Raw genomic sequence first — 9,294 nt, 5'->3', positions numbered from 1 at the left:
TGGCCCGCGCCCCAGCTGCCTGCAGACCACCCTGGCTTCCAGCAAGCTCCAGCTGCTGCTGCACACCCCGTGCCAGGTAGCGTTGTAGAGCACCTCCACCCGCCCTGCGCAGGGACCGGGGCCATCCTGCACCCGCAGTGGCAAGGGGTTTGTGCCTGCAAGAAGGAGCAAAAGGGGTGAGTCGGCCCCCCCGACCCAGCAGGCAGATGGAGAGGGGTATGCAAGGCCCCGGAGGGGTACGCGTGCAAGGATGGGCATGCATACCACGTGCCACCTGTACTTGCTGCACGATTCCCCCCCCCAGCTCCTTTGTAAGGTCATTCCCATCACTGATGTCCCACCAGCGCTGCCACCCTCCCAGTCCCACATAAAACCCTTTTTTGGGGCATCTGAGCATTCCCCCCAGGGACCACCTGAGCACACAACTCCTGCGTCTTCGTCGTGGTTGCAGTTATGGAGTCCCCAGCTGCTAAGGCTGCACTGGGAGAAGGTTGTCTCTGTGCCGGTGCACTCCACATCATCCAGCCAGATGGGCTCCAACCCTTGCCCGAAGTGAGCTTGGCCCGGGGCTGACACGGCTGTCCCACAGCCCAGCTGCCGGCAGACCACCTTGGCATCCTTCAAATCCCAGCTGTCATCACAGATGGTCCCCCACCGCTGTTCGTGAAGCACCTCCACTCTCCCAGCACAGTGGTTCGGGCCGTTGGCCAGGCGGACCTGCGCCTCCTCTGTGACGTTGGCATCTGCCAAGAGAAAGCCGGTTAGGGAAGGAGAACAGGGCACCCATCACCTTGCCAAAAAAAAATCCCCAAATCAGAAGCCAGGGTGCAAATACAGAGTTGTTATGGTCACCCCCTAGCAAGGGATGCAACCCCCCCAACCCTTCCAGAGGAGCATGGCTGTGGGGATGGACTTCAGTTGCACCTTCATACCCTAAAATGGTGGTGTCTCCTCTATGCAAGCGTGTGGACCAGGCAATGGAGACCAGGCTGGGGATTTGGGGTCAGGTGGTCCCCTTGAGACCTGGCTTGGCTCACTTAGTGCCACGAAGGGGGGATGATGGTTTCCAGGAGATGTTGGTTATGAATGGGGTGGGAACCTGTTGCTGGTTGGGGACAAGCCTGGCCAAAAAGAGGCTATAACCCTTTGGCAGCCCCCTTCCCCAGAAATCATGCCTTTCCAGAGCTAGCATCACCCCGGAGGCAGCCAGATTCAGGATAGATCCTCTCATCCCCCACCCGCATGGCCTGTATTGCAGGACTGGGATGTACCTGAGCACACCACACCAGCGTCTTCTCCGTGGTGGCAGTTACTCTGTCCCCATGGACGGGCTCGGCATTGGGCGAGGTTGTCCTCGTGCCCGGTGCAACTCATGTCGTCCAGCCAGATGTGCCCCATCCCCTGCCCGAAGCGAGCCCGGCCATGGGCTGCCATGGCCCTGCCGCAGCCCAGCTGCCTGCACACCACTGCCGCGTCGTTCAGATCCCAGCCATCGTCGCAGACCGTCCCCCACTGCCCGGCGTGGAACACCTCCACCCTCCCACCACAGCGGTTCGGTCCTTCTGCCAGGCGGACCTCTGCTACCTCTGCCTTGGCCAGGTCTGCAGGCAGAGAAGCGGATGATGCAGTGTTGAGGACAAGAGGACCGCGTGGCCGGCGGGGCTTTCTGGTGGCAGCGGCCGGGGTGCAAACCTAGGGCAGATGCCCAGCCACGGTGGGATGGAAGGACAGATCCTGGCCTGAGCCCTGCCTTGGGCATGGCCCTTGGGGCTTCATAAGCACCACCAGGCACCTACGTTTGGCTTCCTGACTCGGTCCCTGATGGGGAAGGGGAGAAATATATCCCCTTTCTCAGAGCCTCGCTGGGACCTAGCAGAGTCTTGGTGCAGCACGCATCCCAAACTGGGCATCAACATCCTTTTTCCCCCCTTTCCTGCTCAGCTGTGCCAAGGGCGGTTGGATCAGGGCAGCTCCACAGGCTACTGGGGTGTGGGGACGGGCGCCAACACCAACTGCTAAGGGGACGAGCCCCTGTGCCCTTGAAATCTCTTTCCTGCAGCCAATGCTTCTGGGGTTGGGTTGGAGACGAAAAGGCTTTTTTTTGGGGGGGGTTAGAGGGTGCAGCTCCAAGCTGTGCTTTTAGGGCCCTGCAGGAATAAGCATCACCTGAGCAGACCACACCAGCGTCCTCTTCGTGGGTGCAGCCGTTCATTCCCCAGGGCCTGGCCCGACACTCCACGAGGGCGTTCTCCCCCCCGGCACAGGCGACCCTGTCAAGCCAGATGGGATCCAGCCCCCTCCCGAAGGAAGCCCCTGCTGGGGCTGCGACAGCTACCCCGCAGCCCAGCTGCCGGCAGACCACCGCTGCGTCGCTCAGGTCCCAGCTGTCGTCGCAGACTGTCCCCCATTGCTTATTGTGAAAGACCTCCACCCTGCCGGCACAGCGATGTGGGCCATCCACGAGCCGGACAGTCGAAGTGTTGGTTGCGCTGGTGTCTGGAAGCACCGTAGAAATGTTATGGTGGGTTGGGAACACACACGGTGCTGGTGGCAATGCCTGGGGCTGGGGCAAAAGGAAGGGCTTGGCCATCCCATCCCGCTGCAGCATCACTCCGGAGGCAGCAAGACGCAAGATGGACTCCCCCCTGGCTCCCCAGGACACCCCATGTTGCAGGACCAGGACATACCTGAACACACCACGCTGGCATCTTCTCCATGGTTGCAGTTACTCTGCCCCCAGGGATGGGCTCGGCACTGGGCAAGGGCATCCTCGCTCCCGGTGCAGGCCACGTCATCCAGCCAGATGTGCCCTGTCCCCTGCCCGAAGCGAGCCCGGCCGGGGGCTGCCTCAGCTCTGCCACAGCCCAGCTGCCTGCACACCACCGCTGCATCATTCAGGTCCCAGCCGTCATCGCAGACTGTCCCCCACTGCCCAGCGTTGAGCACCTCCACCCTCCCGGTGCAACGGTGTGGCCCATCCACCAGCCGGAGGTTGGCTAAGCTAGAGTTGCCTGCTGTTGTGGAGAGCGAAATAGGCGGATGTGTGGCTGCAGGGCACCCCACATCCCTGGATCACGCCCTGCCTGCATCTCTGGATCACCCCCCACCTGCAGCATCCTGCGTGCCTCCAGGGAGGAGCAGGGCAGGGCCAGCGTTCGGGCATTGGTAGCATTGAGTACAAAAGGGATTGATGTGGCTGAGTGCTGCCATTATACCAGGGGGATAAAACCCTGGGTGTGATGCCTGGCTGCAGGGTTTGGTTTGGAAGGGACCTTTAAAGACCATCTAGTCCAACACCCTTTCCATGGGCAAGAACATCTTCCACTAGATCAGGTTGCTCAAAGCCCCATCCAACCAGACTTTGAACACTTCCAATATAGACTCATAGAATGGTTTGTGTGGGAAGGAACCTTTAAAGATCATCTAGTACAATCCTTCAGCCATGGGCAGGGACTAGATCTTCCACTAGATCAGGTTGCTTAGAGCCCCATTCAACCTGACCTTGAACACTTCCAATGATGGGACATCCACAACTTCTCTGGGCAACCTGTTCCCGTGTCTCACCACCCTCATCATAAAACATTTCTTCCTTATGTCCCATCTAAATTGACGCTCTTTCAGTTTAAAACCATTGACCCTTGTCCTGTCACTTGGTAAAATGTCTCTCTCCGTCTTTCTTATAAGCCCCATCTATATATTGAAAGGCTGCAATAAGGTCTCCCTGGAGCCTTCTCTTCTCCAGGCTGAAAAGCCCCAACTCTCTCAGCCTTTCTCCATAGGAGAGGTGTTCCAACCCTTTGACCATTTCTGTGGCCTCCTCTAGACCCTATCTAACAGGTCCATGTCTTTCTTGCGCTGGGGACTCCAGAGCTGGACGCAGTGCTCCAGGTGGGGTCTCACCAGAGCGGAGTAGGGGGGCAGAATCACCTCCCTTAACCTGCTAGCTTCTTTTGATGAAGCCCAGGACACGGTTGACTTTCTGGGTTGCAAGTGCACATTGCTGGCTCATGTCCAGCTTTTCGTCCACCAATACCCCCAAGTCCTTCTCGGCAGGGCTGCTCTCAATCCCTTCACCCGTCGCCTTCCCCCCCCCAGCCTGGATTGATAGTGAGGAGTGCCTCAACCCAAGTGCAGGACCTTGCACTTGGCCTTGAGGTGAAGGTCTGGGAGATACACATGGGTGAGAGCTGCAAGAAGCTCCTACACCAGCCCTGCACACAGCATCTCCTCCAAAGGCAGCCAGCTGTCTGTCTCTGGGTACCAGCAGGAGCTCTGCCTCTGGCCAGCCCCGTCCCGGCTCTCACCTGTGCACACCACGCCAGCGTCCTCCCCATGGTGGCAGTTGCGGATGCCCCACGTCTTGGCTCGGCACTCGGAGAAGTCGGTTTCCTCTCCTGTGCAGCTCACGTCATCCAGCCAGATGGGGCCGGCTCCCCACCCAAATCGAGCCGAGCCAGGGGCTGAGAGGGCCATCCCGCAACCCAGCTGCCGGCAGACCACTGCCGCGTCACTCAGGTCCCAGCCATCGTCGCAGACCGTTCCCCACTCGTTGTTATAAAACACCTCAACCCTCCCGGCGCACTCGCTCAAACCACCCACCAGACGAAGCCTGGAGGTGCTGGCAATCCCCGAGCCTGAAAAATACCCAAAACCGGGCATCATTAGGGATATGCTTGTGTGTCTCAAAGCCTGCTGGGCTGGAGAGGGCAGGACATCCCTGTGGCAGTTCTGGATGGCATTGCTGCAGCGAGCTTGTATGTCCCTTGCCCTTTATCAGGGACTTGCAGCAAAGTGAGCACACGGGTTTTTTGCAGGGTGGAAGGAGCTGCAGAAGATCCCTTCCGCCAGTTGCACCCTGAGGGTGGTTGCACGCTGGTTCAGAGGTCAGGACAGGAGAAAGCGCATGTGTCTCCACCTGAGGGACACTGTGCTGGGAAGAAGGGATGCACAAGGGTCCTTCCCAGTGTTTCTCTGTGCTTTCCTTCCCCCTTGCTTGGAAGCTCCATCACCTAGGTTCACCTGGCGCTACCCACTTCTTGCCCTAGAGGAAATGGCAAAGGATCTTTTTCTGGTTGTCCCTGTCCTGAGTGCGTCTGATTGCCACATTGACCTGTCCGTGGAGGTTGACCTTCTAAGGCCAAGGCTAGACTGGTAGCAGCTAGTTCAAAAGTGGTGTATCACCTGAGAGCAGTTGATTCCAGTGCATCTTTCTGCATTTATCTGCACATCCTGACATTTTACAGTGTCAGCACCGCAAGTCGCTCTGCCTGCTCTTGAGCTGGGGCAGGGTGCAGTTGCATCTGCTGCCACTCAAGCAGCATCCATGCACCCTCCAGCTACCGTTCTCAAAGGGTGCAGATGCTTCACTCCATGAAGACATCTTGGACACCTCCAATGGTACCAGACGCTGAGGCATGTCTTAAGCAATGTGGCTTTTTTCCCAGTATATCATATTTTCCCATGTCTCTGAACACTGTTATTTTAATGTGGTTTCTACTGACCTGGGCAATTTGTTGGCCAGCTTGTTCCCAAGCTGCTCCCAAGCTGTTCCCAGAAGGACAGGGCTTGGTCCATCTTACAGTGAAAACATGTGGGGAGGATTACCTGAGCACACAACGCTGGCATCTTCCATGTGGTTACATGCATGGTGTCCCCAAGGCTTGACCGGGCATTCAGCGAGGGTGGCTTCTGTCCCAAGACAACTCACCCCATCTAGCCAGATGGGGCCAGATCCTTGCCCAAACCCAGATAAACCTGGAGCTGATATGGCTGGCCCACAGCCCAGCTGCCGGCACACCACGGCCGCATCGTTCAGGTCCCAGCCGTCATCGCAGATGGTCCCCCATTGCTGGTTGTGAAAGACCTCCACCCTCCCGGTGCAGCGGTGTCGGCCGTTCACCAGCCGCAGGGTTTCTGAGCTCCCTGGCTCCAAGTCTAAAAACAGAATCGGAGGACAATAAATTCTGGCCAGAAATGCCTGCCTGTCCAGTGGCTGCAATGTGGTGGACCTTCCCTTGCAAGGAGTCTTGCAAGGTCTCCACCAGCATGTAGCATTTCTGCTACTACCACACCCTGGGTGTGCATGCTTGAACACCTTTTGGGACAAGCTTGCTAGGCCATGCCCAGTAGATTGTGAACCTCGCCAAGTTACAGAGGAGCTTCCCATGATGTGAGTATCCTTATGGGGACAAGCAGGCAAGGAGGCACCAAGTGCATCGTGCACCTGAGTAAGGAATAGCTTGGTGAAGAGAAGGCACTCCCTGAGGACTAGAGGCTGTGCAGTAGTATGGATCAAAAAAACCCCACAAGGGCAGCTGCAACCCTGGTGTGCCAAGGCTCTTTGTGTGCAATGGAAAGCCTACGTCTTACAGGCTTGCGATTTCTGGGAATCCCAGGCTTGGGATTTCCAAGCACTTTGCCTGAGGGAAGCCAGGGACTGGTAGACCTCAAAACAGAAAATACCTTGTGCTTCCTGGTGGGACCACAGAAACAAGGGGTGGTTGAGCCAGGACAAGGAGGAGCTGGATGGGCGAATTTGGTCGGACTGCACAGCCTCCCCCAGGGGAGGACTGATCCCTGACTCACCACCACTGACCTGCAGCCGCAGAGCACGAGACGCCTGCATGCCCCCTCGACTTGCAGCTGTTGGCACCCCAGAACTTGACCTTGCATTCAAAAAGGGCCCCCTCCATCCCGATGCATTCCACAGCATCCACCCAGATCAGGCCATCTCCTGTCCCAAACCGGGTAGACCCCATGGCCGAGTGCGCTGCCCCACAGCCCAGCTGCCGACACACCACGTGGGCTTCAGCCAGGTCCCATCCGTCGGTGCAGATGCCCCCCCAGCGCTGATCATGAAACACTTCAACTTTCCCAGAGCATGGGTCTGAGCCGTTCACCAGGCGGAGGCTTCCGAGGTCAGAAATGCCCGATCCTACAACATCAGAGAGCGTACACACGTTAAGGGGATACCTTCTGCCCTGTGAAACCTCTGGCTGCTAGCAATGGGTTTACACCAGAGGCTGAGCAGCCTTGGGGGTCAAGGATACTCTTGCAACGACAGAGAGGGCAGACCTTTGAGGTGTGATGTGAACTGGCCCAAGTGGTGCCCAAGGATTGATTAGCATGGGCTTGACCAGACTATAGTCAATGGGCCTTATATAGTTTGCTCTCCTAAAGCAGACGCATAGGGCAGGGTCCAGTTGCCAAGATGTAGGTGTCCTTGTGCCATGTGGGACTCCTGGGATACCTCACCTGCTGCTCCTGAAGAGCACAGGTTTTCCTGCAGGATCTCTTAGCCCAACTAGGGTGAGATGCTACCTTCCCATGCTGGGGCAACCGGATTCAACTCTGGCTGTCTCAGTCAGTGACACCCAGATATTAAGCAAAGTCCATCCTGATATTAAGCAACCTGGTTGCAACGCAGTGGCCCCAGCTTCTTAACAGTCACTAAAATGGACTGCAGGGTTCCTCTGGCAGAAAGTCAGAGCTGGAGAGGAGAGAGAGGGATGGGAGATGGGCTCCCATGGGCTCACACAGCTCTGAGCATCATGGGGTACATCTACCATGGATCAACCAAAGGTGTTGGAGAGTCCTCCCTGACCGTAGTGGGAGAAGGCCCATTCGTACTGCAGTCTGCCCTGCTGTGAAGAAGTAGGTGGCTGTGTTGTAATTTGCTCAATGGGAATGGTCTCTGGCCCGTGCTAGCTGCCAGGATTTGTGATAAATAGCATCAGCCAAAAGCATGCCAGAGACCGTATTTTTAGCAATAGCCATGGAAATGGGCAAGCCATTTGTTTTTCTTGGACTTTAATGTCTGCATACAGCTGCCCTCTTCCACCAGGATGGACCACGAGGGGCTGACTTCAAAGCAAAGGGTTTCCAGGCTGGCTGCAAACTGTTCCTGCATCACAAGCCCTTGCACCCACAGAGGAAAGCAGAGTCAAACCCCAGTGCAGGAGGACCGTGGTAAGGTTTGCCGCAGTGCTCCTGGTGCCACAACGGGCGGTGGTTACCTGAGCACACCACACTGGCATCTTCTCCATGCTCACATCCATGGACACCCCAGCCCTTGGCTCTGCATTCGGAGAGGGCTGCCTCAGTCCCCGTGCAGCGCACGTCGTCCAGCCAGATGGGTCCCTGTCCCTGCCCGAAGTGAGCCCGCCGCGGAGCTGATACCACCGTCCCGCAGTCCAGCTGCCGGCACACCACTTTGGCATCCGCAAAGTCCCAGCTGTCATCGCACACTGTCCCCCATTTCTCATTGTGAAACACCTCGACTCTCCCGGCGCAGTGACCTGGGCCGTCCACCAGCCGGACTGGGGCAAAGCTGGAAACAGCCGAGCCTGGAAACAGGCAGGGAGATGCTCAGAGCATCCAGCCCCTTCACAGGAGGAGGAAGGACCCTGCGTTTTGGCACGTAGCCAGTGCTGCGTGGTCACATCACCTCTGAACCCACAGCATCTCATCCCCACCTTATGGAGAAACTCCTCAAAGGGTTTAGGGGTACTTTACCCAGCAGCAAGTGGGGTGAAGCTGGCATCTTGCTCCCAACTGAGATGGGGGAAAACACCGGTGCATCCTGAACTACTGCTGGTGCCGGAGTGAAACCCACCTGAGCATACCACGCTGGCGTGCTTTCCGTGGCTGCAGCTGCTCTCTCCCCACGGGCTTGCCCGGCATTTCGTAAGGGCCGGCTCTGTCCCCTGGCAGTTCACGTTGTCCAGCCAGACGCGTGGGGGTCCGGCACCGAAGTCTGCCCCCTCCAATGCTGGCAGCGCTGTCCCGCAGCCCAGCTGCCGGCACACAACCTCGGCATCCTGCTTATCCCAGCCGCGGTCGCAGATGGCTCCCCACTCCTCCTGGTGAAGCACCTCGACTCTGCCAGCACAGCGGTGCGAGCCATTCGCCAGCTGGAGATGAGCTGGCTCGGGGATGATCGAGTCTGCAAACATCCGAGAGAGTTATTAATGCCTTCAGATGGCAGCCAGTTTCCCTCTATGCTTATCCTATTGCAATTAAGCTCCCGGTGCCTCTTCAAGCTGTCAAAAAGCACAGAGGAGGGGAGAACAGGAGGGATCCCCCCCACCATCCAAAACTCCCCCCAGGAGCACCCTGCACCAGAGCATCTCCCTGCAGACGGTGGTCTGCGCTTGTCCTGCATCCTCCTGGACCCCAGCCCGACTCCCTCCAAGAATCGCTCTCCAGGCAGGTTGCTTTCGCCAAGCTTCCCCCAATGAGTTGGTCCTGTTGCTGGAGCTGGAGGGTTCCCAGAGAGGTGGGAAAATTCCTGGC

General features: G+C 57.8%; 1 protein-coding gene across 1 annotated transcript in view; it reads right to left on the bottom strand.

Annotated features, from left to right (window-relative positions):
• The window catches only part of LOC104072859 (deleted in malignant brain tumors 1 protein-like), a 44,227-nt gene that overhangs the window by 1,173 nt on the left and 33,760 nt on the right, over positions 1–9,294 (bottom strand). Inside the window, 9 exon segments of the mRNA XM_009572452.1 lie at positions 414–728; positions 1,239–1,590; positions 2,162–2,489; positions 2,684–3,011; positions 4,305–4,634; positions 5,611–5,934; positions 6,596–6,909; positions 7,997–8,318; positions 8,588–8,944. Of these exon segments, the coding sequence (XP_009570747.1) occupies positions 414–728; positions 1,239–1,590; positions 2,162–2,489; positions 2,684–3,011; positions 4,305–4,634; positions 5,611–5,934; positions 6,596–6,909; positions 7,997–8,318; positions 8,588–8,944 (2,970 nt within the window).

This window comes from Fulmarus glacialis, unplaced genomic scaffold (assembly GCF_000690835.1).
Source record: "Fulmarus glacialis isolate BGI_N327 unplaced genomic scaffold, ASM69083v1 scaffold10122, whole genome shotgun sequence".
Classification (NCBI taxonomy): domain Eukaryota; kingdom Metazoa; phylum Chordata; class Aves; order Procellariiformes; family Procellariidae; genus Fulmarus; species Fulmarus glacialis.
Note: the sequence above shows the minus strand (reverse complement) of the source record. Positions and strands in the feature narration are given on the sequence as shown.